The sequence below is a fragment of the Manis pentadactyla genome, chromosome 16 (genome assembly GCF_030020395.1).
Source record: "Manis pentadactyla isolate mManPen7 chromosome 16, mManPen7.hap1, whole genome shotgun sequence".
NCBI lineage: Eukaryota > Metazoa > Chordata > Mammalia > Pholidota > Manidae > Manis > Manis pentadactyla.
In genome coordinates this window covers 7,215,963-7,227,365 of record NC_080034.1, presented here as the reverse complement: position 1 = coordinate 7,227,365, position 11,403 = coordinate 7,215,963, and the positions used below count along the sequence as shown (strand labels likewise).

Sequence of the window (11,403 nt, the reverse complement as noted above, 5' to 3'; positions counted from 1 at the left end):
ACTTATATGCAACACACATACATGCTTTATTACAAAACTCAGCCTTTTCTATAGAGCTTACATGAACTCTTTCCTCATCTACCCTACCCTGTGTTGCACTGATAGACACCCCTGTACTTCATCACTATGTGGCTTTGATCCTCCCCTAGAAGCGGCTGAAATTCAGGTTCCCAAGCAGAAAAATGTTAACCCAGAATCAGATAGTTTAGCATATGTAACACCAAAAATAATTAGTAACTCAAGTCTTTTAAGTACTACTGTGTAAAGTTACAGGGTTGACCAAAGAAGACACGTTTCTCATTAAACTGTTGTTTTAATGGGTCTCAAAATTCTGTGACAGATTTTTGGTCAAGTTGTTTCCATTAAAAAGTACTGATTTTAAAAACTAATAACTTAAAACTGCCACACACACAAAAAGAAACAAATGGTCCACAAAACATTCTCCTTTCCTTCTGAAGGTTTTACGATGCATTGTTATCATTAACCAGTCTTTTACTATTAAACTTAAATGGCCAATTGAGACAAAGAGTTCTGAGACCGTTCTTCCACCACTGATTAAGACTGGGGTGGCAGGGCTTGGGGGTAATATTCATTTAGCCTTCTGAGCTTTCTGGGCGGACTTGGTGACCTTGCCAGCTCCAGCGGCCTTCTTGTCCACTGCTTTGATGACGCCCACAGCAACTGTCTGTCTCATGTCACGAACAGCAAAGCGGCCTGTTGACACAAATTTTACATCAGAAACAACTGGTACACAAAAGCACTATTTCTCATCTCTAATAAAATTTCTGGCCCTGCCGCATCCTCCTTACCCAGAGGAGGGTAGTCAGAGAAGCTCTCCACACACATGGGCTTGCCCGGGACCATGTCAACAATGGCGGCGTCTCCGGACTTTAGGAACTTGGGGCCGTCCTCCAGCTTCTTCCCAGAACGGCGATCAATCTTCTCCTTCAGCTCAGCGAACTTGCAGGCAATGTGAGCCGTGTGACAATCCAGCACGGGGGCGTAGCCAGCACTGATCTGGCCTGGATGGTTCAGGATAATCACCTTGGAGAAGAAACGTGCGGTTAGGCATCCTCCCAGACAAGCCCTGGCAGGAAGCGGGACTGTGTCGCTGGGGATAGTGTTACCTGAGCCGTGAAGCCAGCTGCTTCCATCGGCGGGTCATTTTTACTGTCACCAGCCACATTGCCACGACGGACATCTTTGACAGACACGTTCTTGACATTGAAGCCCACATTGTCCCCAGGAAGTGCCTCACTCAAGGCTTCATGGTGCATTTCAACAGACTTCACCTCAGTCGTCACGTTGACTGGAGCAAAGGTGACCACCATGCCGGGTTTGAGGACACCGGTCTCCACTCGGCCCACAGGCACAGTACCAATACCTGAAACATTCACAGCGTCATAAATACCTTACGTAGAGGCAGAAGGCACTGTGGCCACTTGTACAAGCTACATTATACATTCTGGTCAGTCAACTTACCACCAATCTTGTAGACATCCTGAAGGGGCAGGCGCAAGGGCTTGTCAGTTGGACGAGTTGGTGGCAGGATACAATCCAGAGCTTCAAGCAGCGTGGTCCCGCTGGCACTGCCATCCTTACGTGTGACTTTCCATCCCTTGAACCAAGGCATCTAGAACACAAGATTGTCAATCAACATTTCCACGTTTTCCAAGTTCACTTTTTTCAACTGTCTGGAGAAAATCACTTACATTAGCACTTGGCTCCAGCATGTTGTCACCGTTCCAACCGGAAATTGGCACAAATGCTACTGTGTCGGGGTTGTAGCCAATTTTCTTAATGTAGGTGCTGACTTCCTTAACGATTTCCTCGTATCTCTTCTGGCTGTAGGGTGGCTCAGTGGAATCCATTTTATTAACACCAACGATTAGCTGCTTCACTCCCAGTGTGTAAGCCAGAAGGGCATGCTCACGGGTCTGCCCATTCTTGGAGATACCTGCTTCAAATTCACCAACACCAGCAGCAACTATCAGGACGGCGCAATCAGCCTTTGAAAGAAAACAAGGCCGCATCCTGTCAAAGGAAAACTCTTACATGGGATGAGCCCACCACCATTTTTCCACCCCACAAGACAGGCCCAACTTTCACCTTATTAAACCTACAAACCTGAGATGTGCCTGTAATCATGTTTTTGATGAAGTCCCTGTGTCCTGGGGCATCAATGATAGTCACGTAATACTTGCTGGTCTCAAATTTCCACAGGGAGATATCAATGGTGATCCCGCGCTCACGTTCGGCTTTCAGTTTATCCAAGACCCAGGCATACTTGAAGGAGCCTTTTCCCATCTGGAAGAATTACGGACGGTTACTTCTAACTGGAATCAAATCCCAGCCTGACGTTCCTCACCCCCACTCCTGCGGCGGCCGCGGCCCCGGGGACCCTCACCTCGGGGGCTCGGCCTCGCCGCTGCTCCCGTGGGGTCGGGGTGGGGGGCGAGTACCGCCGACCCGGCCACGCACGCAGCGCGCGGGCCCGAGGCGGTGACTCATCGGGGGAATCCCACGCCTCCCCGGGCCTTCCCGCCGACTTCGGCCCGCCGCCGGGACCGCGCCTACCTCGGCAGCCTCCTTCTCAAATTTTTCGATGGTTCTCTTGTCGATGCCACCGCATTTGTAGATCAGGTGGCCAGTGGTGGTCGATTTCCCCGAGTCTACGTGTCCAATGACGACGATGTTTATGTGCGTCTTCTCCTTTCCCATCTTGGTTCTGAGTAACGGCGGTTTTCACGACACCTGACCTGGGGGGAGCGGGACCTTAGGACACCACCCGAGGCCCGCTGCGAGCTGCCCTCGCGGACAAATTCCACCGGCGGCTCCGGCCACCCCGCCCGGCCCGCGGGGTCAGGGGGCAGCACCGCCTTTGTGTGGCAGCCGCACCCCGTTCGCCCAGCCGCCGCGTCCTCCATTTTGAGCTCCGCGGCTGCCCGAGCGGCCATCTTTCCCCGCGCGCGGGCGGGGCAGCGGCCTGGCCTCCCCTACCGGCTCGGCGGCGCTCCGGACCAGGGCCGCGCCGCCGCCCTCCGCCCGTCCTGTCTAGACACGGCCACCCGCGACTACGCTCCCGACGTTGAGGCCGCCACTACCTTTCTTCGGAAACCCCGGGACCAGAGTCTGCAGGATCGGTACCAGGCGAGGCGCAGCGGCGGATGGGCACGCGGCGGCCTCGGCGCCCATCCGCCCTCCCCCCGAGCACGCGGCCCGCAGGCTGCCATGCGGCGCATAGAGCCGCGAACGCTCCCGCCCACGCACGGCCCGAGGCTCGGAGCTGCGAACTCCGTCAGGGAGCTCGGCAGCACTGCCCCGGGCAGCCCGCGAGGCTAGCAGCCCGCGCCGGGCCGGGCCCGCGGCGGCCGCAACGGACACCCACCTGTGCTCTAACGGCAAACCCGTTGCGAAAAAGAACGTCCGGGGCGACCACGGCCCTTATATAAGGCCCTCCCCCACCCTCGGTTAAGGGGCGGGTCCATCATACGACAGCACTTTCCCAGGTTACCCCGCGCCACCTCCGCCTGGCGCCCGAGCGGGCGCCGTTCCTCCTCCCCTACCTCGGGGGCCGTGGGCGATGTGCTCGCAGCCCACTGAAGCGCGCACTTTGCCTCGCGCATGCTCCTCTCGACTCCGACGACGACGAGCGCGAGAGGGTGGAGGACGGGCGCGCGAACGCCCTCGGTTCTAGGTTAGTGGGAGTTTAGCGACGGTCCCTGGGATTCCCCCGGGCGGAGGCGAGTCTTCCTTTTGTATGAATTACTCGCCGCTCCAGCGGGGAGCCGGGGGCTGGGGCGGCGAGGGGGCGGGCCGGCGCACACGTACGGTGTCGTCGCTCTCCGCCGTTCTGGCTTAGCTGCAAAGACGGTATCGAGATCCGGGTGACCCTTCACCGCGCGGCAACCCCCTCTGCCCGCAGCCTTGCCCTCCCGCCGGTCCGGGACGAGCTCCGGCATCTGCGGATCGCCTCCCGCCGGGCTGGGTCCTCCCCTGCCCTGCGCACCTCCCGCCCGCCGGGGAGGCCGTGGAATCTGGGCCGCCGGGCTGGGAACCCAGGGGCTGCGTCACTGGCCGGAAACTCGGCGATGGGGTCGGCTTGGTGGCTGCGAGCCCGACGACCACCCTGCTGGGCCGGCCGCGTGGCTCGTCCCGCCCAAAGCCAGCTGCTTTGACCGGAGTGAGCATCACGTACTCACCCCATGCGGTACCAGATGTCCAGGGTTTCAATTTAGAGTGGACTTCAGCCCCAAAAGTTTGCATTACTTCCAACTCTAGTTTGTGACGCTAGAGAGACCCTGTGAGGGTAGTAACCGCCCTAGTGGGAGTGAAGATTTAATAATAAGGGTAACTGTTGAGCCACTGTGTTGCGTACTTGAAACCAATGTAAGATTATTTATCAAGGATACTTCGAATAAAGAAAAAAAGACCTTGTGTGTCTACCCTCCTGGTACATTTTTCCAGTGCATGCTCATTTGATTGCAAACATGAGAAACTTAAAAAGAATTTAAAATTCAGTCTTTCCACATGATCTCATGCAGACTAAGATCTAGAGCATCGCAAGCTTATCCACACAGTTCCCTATCCCCAACACTGGTTATGAAGTCAGTGCTTCTCAAAAGTGCCATTCCATATAATCAGTGGCTTTATTTTTTTGCCTTTTTAATTGTAACTGAATTTTGGCATAAATCTAGGATGAAACTGGATGATGCCTTTCTGACTGGCAATCAGGGCGGACTGAGAAATACTCCTCTGAAGGAAGAACCTTTATTTTTAATGAGCTAGTTACTAATTATTATGTGTCCTTCCATGTGTAGAACTGCAACTTCTCAAGCCAAGCTATTAACATATTTGCAACTAATGTTGCCAGTGCTAAAGGAAACCTCTGTTGCATGTGCAAAATAAATACTTCCTTTTGGAGAGGAACCCACAGTCAAATTGGAAGAGGGAAACTGTAAAACAATTGGGAAGCACTTAAAGAGAAACTTGTTGCTTACTTTCTAATTCACTGTAGGATACAACATTTCTGGCCCTCCTGTTCAGTTACTTCTTATAATCCAAACGTCCTTTTTCTCTTTAAATGAAAGGAGTCTTGAAATAATCTTCCTACCTCTTCGTGGTTTGTCACTCATTGTAGATATAAACTTACAAAAATCAGGTTATTCTATTTCTTCATAGGGGGTTTCTAGCCTTCCTATTTAAAATTTTCATGAAAGAAACCAGGCCATATTGTTCATCTAGAAATATGTACAACTAATGTTTTTCTAGCAACAAAGCCTATTTCTATATGCCTAGCCTCCTTTCATAAATTCCTTTTTCATGTGGCATTTTCTTAGTGCCCTTACCCAATCATATATATGTGGAATGAAGTTATCTTGATATGCCAGTCCGTGTTTGTAATAAACAAGTAAGCAGCACCCATGAAAATCAATCACTAGTAATAGAACAATGCAATACCTCTGCTCTTGTCTGTTTCCTTGGAAATATTAATTAACTACTATTCTCTTTGGAACCGGAGTCCCAGTCAGCCATGTATGTCTCAGTTACATTAACTGCACACTTGTTTCAAAATAAGATTAGGGTCCCGCACCAAATTTATTATATATATATCCCATGCCTTCTTTAGTGGTGTATGCCTCAATGGTTTAATTATGTGCATTGTTGGAGATAATAGTAGGGCATATAAATGTTTTAACAGGAAAGGCAAAATTTTGAAAGTGTAAAGAAATGATTAGTGACACAAGGGAAGGAAGCAAAGACCAAAGACCAAAATCTGGTATTTAAAAGTGTTTCTTGAAATCCAGAATTGTAGTTAACATCTAATCCAAGAAAGAAAAGTCAAAATGAAAGTGGATGTTGGTAAGAGGGAAAAGTATCAAAGATAATTTCGGTTTGGTAAAATAAAAGTGAGAAAAGTGATCTCTGTAAAACATGCACAACTCATTAAAATATGACTTGCAAACTTTACTTTTATACAATCCTAAAGTTGTAGCCGTTGGAGATGTGTCTGCTTTCAGTTGAATTATTGTTTGAAAATATTGGACCCACTAAATTTTAACAGTACTTTTTATCGCGGTGTATGTATTTAGCACCATGCTGGACACTGGAATTCTTTAAGAGAGGACCACAAATTTCCACAGAAGCGTATAAAAAACTACAGCTCCTGATTCAAATCGCTCTTCATTTTCTTAGCACTTCAGCCTCAGTGTTGGATGGTGGAAGAAAAACACAACCCTCCACGTATAATTAAACAAAATGGTCCTTAAATGTTCCAAGAACAAATTAATGGCAGCCAAATTTTCATTGTTATTCCCAGGAAGACAGGAAAATTGAGAGAGTGTGACTCCAAAGCTACCCCAGATAATGGCAAGTTTTCCCAAGGCCCTGCGGTTGCAGAGGCGAGTAGACACCGCACGGAGGATCCTTTTTGGAAACAGCACCTGAGGAACAGCAACGCCGCAGGTGAGCCCATGATTCCTGCCCACGCCACCTCCGGGCCCCTAACGAGGGCGGCCGAGGCTTTGGGGGCCGGAGGGGCGGCATCGAGCCGCGCTGCGTGCAGTGAGACCCCGCCCAACGGCCTCTCCTCCGGGCGGCGCGCGCGTGCCTGCCGCGGCGGGACCCGCGGGACGGGCGCGCGGCTCGGGGCGCCCCCGGCCTCCGCGGCCCCGGCCCTCGAGGGGCGGAAGGAAGGGCCGGGAGGAGGCGGAGGCCCCACGTGGCTCGGCCGGAGGTCGCTGTTGGTCGCCTCGGCGCAGCCCCGAAAGGCCGGAGCAAGTGTTACTCCTTCCCGAACACGCGCAGACCCTGAATGCCGAGCGCGATCCTGGCGCATCTTTCCCCGGTTTCAGGACCGGACCAGCATGCCTCCCACTCAGCGTCCTCGGCAACGGTGACGTTGCTGGGACAGGTGATGTGCTTGGGGCCATCATCGGAGGTCATATTTTAAGGTTTCCCTTAAAGTTGCTCATACATTTGGAGTAACAGACTGTTCACATAACACTGTCGCTAACATCTGAACGACCCCTCTTAAGGGTAAAAGAATGAACAGTGGTAATTCTCTGATATCTGGCACAGCGATTCACCAAGCATCTTTCAGTCTCGGCTCCCAGCCGTCGGGCCTAAGCAGCTCCAAGTAACTACGTTTTGCTGTGGCTTGCCGCACTTGATCTTGCCAGTGCCTGTTGAAAATGATTTTTTTAAGGGTATTTTAGAATATGATTAAGCCAAGGAATTATGTGGCTTGAGAACCCAGGTAAAATGGTACTCCAGGGGCTTGGGCATTGCCCTAATATTTGCAATGTTCAATGAAATCCCACCACCCACATTTTATAGATGGAGAATCTGTTGGCAACTGATAGTTTATGCATAATAAGCAAATGCAGGCATATATTCTTTTTAAAAGTTTCGCCTTCTTGCACAAAACAGTGAACTATAATAATCACCTGGCTCTTTTCACTTAATACATCTTGGAGATCTTTTCTTATGAGTACAACAGGGCCCTGCAGAGTGGCACTGGGGCCCAGGAGATCGAACCAGGGCGCTAGTCTTGACTCCCCGCAGCAGGCCGAGGCAGCCTGGCATAATGGAAGGAGCAGCTGGCATTGCAGTCAGATCGTCAGGGACGTGGCCCCTGCTCTGAAGCTCAGCGCTCGGTGAGAGCCAGCGTCTCCTCAGGGCCCATGTGCACTCCGGGCAATGTGGGTTCTGCTCATTCATTACTCATACTCAGCACCTACCTCACAATCCTAATATGCAGTGACATAAAAGATATGGGGGTACTCGATGTTCTAGTTAAGGAGGTGTTTCTAGAGGCTTTTCGGAGAACACCTGCCCTCAGCTGCTGTGACTTGTGACACTACCTTGACGAAGCAAAGGAAATAAACTCATTGGTACCTTTTTATTTGTAAAAATATTGAAAGAGGCAATACATGTACATAGGAAAACATTGCACAGAAGTTACCCAGTGAAATGTTACTCTTTCTGGCAGTTTAGAGAAAGTCTGAAGACTATGGCAGGAAGATTAAGCTAACCAAAGATATTTCTTTTTCTTTGCCCTCCTCTCTACTGCCCCTTCCCCAAAGATATTTCCGCTATTGAACTACTGATTTCATAGCCCGTGCTACCAGATAAATGCTCCCTCATTTGGTGTGAAGGAAAGGATTTTCTTCCCTCACTCACTATTTTTTTGAGAATCCACATTTTATAGACAATATTTTCACTTTTTCTATATCTTCGTAGTGGGAAGAACACTGGCCTTAAAGAAGAGCTGAAGTATATTCCCAGCAATAAAATGGAGAACAATTTTATTTCTCTTCTGATCTTGAGTAAATCACCCCTGAGTTCATTGTCTTCCTATAAAATATCTAGTAGCACCTATGTCACAAAACTGATCATAAGAGTGAAATGAGATAAAATGCCTGAAGATGCAGGCTGTTTTTACACTGTTAGTGCTCATTATAATTAGGAAATAATCATTAGCTCTTTCCAAAAACAAGAAAGATAAATCAGTTCAAAATATTTATGCAAAAATGAAAATTGTCATTATTCATCCTAATAATGAGTACTTTTAGTCCATTTCATTTAAGTATTAGAACTAGAGAGTCACTAATCCATGTGACACACAGTATTTGTGTGTGTTCTTTCAGGGGTAGTGACTTTCCAATTATGGCATTCGGGTAATTGTTCTGGACTTCAGAGGTAGTCTTTATTCATCCATCTGCAAACATTCATTGAGCATCTACAGTGTGCCGGGTACTTAGCTAGACACGGAGGAGATAAACACCGATTACTGTTGGGTGGTGTGTGCGGCGGGCCCTGGAGAGGTAGGGAGAGGGAACATTGACGGTAAACGGGTGACCGAGGAGGGCCGAATGCTGGAGCCAGGTCAGCCCAGGCTGCTCGGAGCACTGACCAGGGACCCAGACTGGGCCAGGGGCTGAGGACGGCAACAGGGAAAACGCAGAGCGGTGAGGGTCTCCCTGGGGTTGGAAGGAGCCATGGGAGTCAGCCAGTGGGAAGAAGCCATGGAGGGTGGGTGTTTTTGTCCCAGAAAAGAAGGCGGGAGGGAGAGTTTGGTGCTCCACAGATAGGAACAGAGAGCCAGATAGGTCTGTCCAGGGTGTTCACCGAGATCCCCGAGGAAGCAGTGAAGCACTGGGGCTGCGGGCGGAGGGCTTGGGCGCGTGTCTCCTGTCCACCCACAGTGGAAGTGTGGTTCTGGGCAAGGTACTTGGTTTCTTTAAGCTTCAGTTCCCTCATATCTAAAAAGATAACACCTGCCCATAAGACTACTGTGAAAATTAGAAAAGAAAAGCAGCTTAAGTGCTGAAGATGGTTTTCTGCACTAAGAACAAGACTTGGCAGTGAGGGTTTGTTTTTTCCTTTCCGCGTGTTTTTACCCATTGTGTACGGTGGATCGTGCTTTCAGAGTGAGGCAGCCCTAGAGTCAGAGAGCCGTCACTCAAATCCCTTTGGCTCTGCCCCAGCTACTGATGGGAGGCTTGGCAAGTGATTTAACCTCTCTCAGCCCCAGTTTTCAGATCTATAAAGTGCAGATGATAATAAGGAATATCTCCCCCAGAGGGTTGTGGTGAAGATTAAATAAGACGGTCAATGTTAAGTACTTAACCTAGTGCCTGGCACCTGGTAGGCATGCAATACATCTTAATTGTTGCTTGTTATTTTATTTGTTCTTACTCGAAAGTTCTTATTAACTGGAATCATGTCCTAGAATGCAGTTTCTTTTCCAAGAAAATTGTCTTGAGCTCTGTTTTTAACATCCCTGCATTTTAGGTTCACATATTATTTTTTTATTAAGGTACATACAATAAAATGCATGACCTTAGTGTATAGCTCAGTTAATTTTGACATGTACATACACTCATGTGACCATCACCCAGATCAAGATATTGAACACTGTCACTAATTTTTTTCCCCTCCACCTATTTTACACACTCCTGTTCCCCCACCCCCAACTACGGTAACCACCAGTCTCTTCTCTTTGTCTATGACTCAATTTCTGTTTTCTTTTTAGATTCCACAAATAAGTAAAATCATACAGTATTTGTCTTTCTCTGATTTACTTTAGCATTGCTTATTAATTTTCCTAATAGCTCCATTTTCAGACTCTTAAAGATGCCATGTTTTAAATAATCATAAAGTTAGAAATGTTAAAGAAAACAGGTTTTTTAAACTATGATTTTTTAAAAATTACAGGCAACATGAGCAGTCACTCCTAATTCTAAAGTCCTGTCACATCCTTGTACTTTTTTAGATTAAAAGTCCTGTATCATTAAAAAAAGATTTTTTTAGTATAGTATCTTGAATTGTTCATATGTCATCTCTGTTTTTTTAGTACAATCTGCTTCCAATATTTCTACTAACAAGCTGTTCTCACTGCAAAAAGAACTTTACAGACTTATTTTTTAAAAACACTCAACTATTTCATATGTCATGATTGTTATAGAAACAGTATGTCACACAATCATCAATGAAAAGGGAAAACCAGGTCTCAAGAACTGGGAGACACTATGATAAGCTATTAGATCATCTTCTTTGTTTTAGAACACACCCACTCAAAATGAAAAAAGAATCTCAATGACCTCCTGTGAATAAAAACTGTTGACAACTCACTCCAGCAATTAAGATATCTGTCACCTGGGGGTCTACTGTGGAATAATTATTATGGCCCTTTTTTGTATAGTACTGTTACTTCCATACCTGATTTCATTAATTCTAGTTGACCTGTGCCAACCTTTGCTATCAAGGTCTACAAGAGTAAATGCTCCAAGCTGGATGAGAGTTTAGTCTCCACTGGTAAAACGCACTGATTTTACAGGTAAGGAAAAGTGTCAGAATGACTGGGTGATATGCTCAGTGCTCATGTGGCTAAAGATAGAGGCTGACCATCCTACAGCCTCCATTTTTTTGCCTCCACTGGTTAAAATCAGTAGGGCTTAAAAACGCATATTTTAGAGCCTGACTAGCTAGGTTCAAAGTCCAGCTCTGGTATTTACTACCTACGTGACCTTGGACATATTACGTAATCTCTTGAAGTCTCAGCTTCCTCATCTGTAAAACGGGATAACAATACTACTTATTTACAGAGTTGTTATTTGGAATAAATAAGTTAATATGTATTTTTAATGGTCCTTACATCCTCTAAGCATTAACTGTCACTGTTTTGTCTCTTTTGCTCATTAATCTATCCTCACACCTAAAACAGTAACTGCACAATAAATCTTTATTTAATGAATAAGTGAATGGATGACTGATGAACTGTGTCTCTATGTTATCACTGACTAATTGACTCAAAAAGGTTTTTTAAATATTTTTGTGGAAGGTTGGTTCTCATTGTCAGACATCAGATTTGTTTCAGTTGCAGAAGATAAATGAAAG

General features: G+C 47.6%; 2 protein-coding genes across 2 annotated transcripts; one reads left to right on the top strand and one right to left on the bottom strand.

The window, feature by feature from the left end:
• Nucleotides 1–293: 293 nt before the first annotated feature.
• Nucleotides 294–3,520, bottom strand: EEF1A1 (eukaryotic translation elongation factor 1 alpha 1). The gene is made up of 8 exons (XM_036916199.2): nucleotides 3,389–3,520; nucleotides 2,578–2,759; nucleotides 2,128–2,307; nucleotides 1,713–2,009; nucleotides 1,483–1,633; nucleotides 1,128–1,384; nucleotides 810–1,044; nucleotides 294–714 (listed from the first exon to the last, which is right to left on the bottom strand). Exons 2-8 carry the CDS (start codon nucleotides 2,719–2,721, stop codon nucleotides 590–592), a joined length of 1,389 nt encoding a protein of 462 aa, XP_036772094.1. The 5' UTR covers nucleotides 2,722–2,759; nucleotides 3,389–3,520; the 3' UTR covers nucleotides 294–589.
• On the top strand, nucleotides 3,168–11,167 carry LOC130681358 (uncharacterized). The gene is made up of 5 exons (XM_057494272.1): nucleotides 3,168–3,360; nucleotides 3,454–3,697; nucleotides 6,320–6,465; nucleotides 7,502–7,658; nucleotides 8,245–11,167. The coding sequence occupies exons 1-5, from the start codon at nucleotides 3,168–3,170 to the stop codon at nucleotides 8,411–8,413; spliced, it is 909 nt and encodes a 302-aa protein (XP_057350255.1). The 3' UTR covers nucleotides 8,414–11,167.
• The last annotated feature ends 236 nt before the right edge of the window (nucleotides 11,168–11,403 follow it).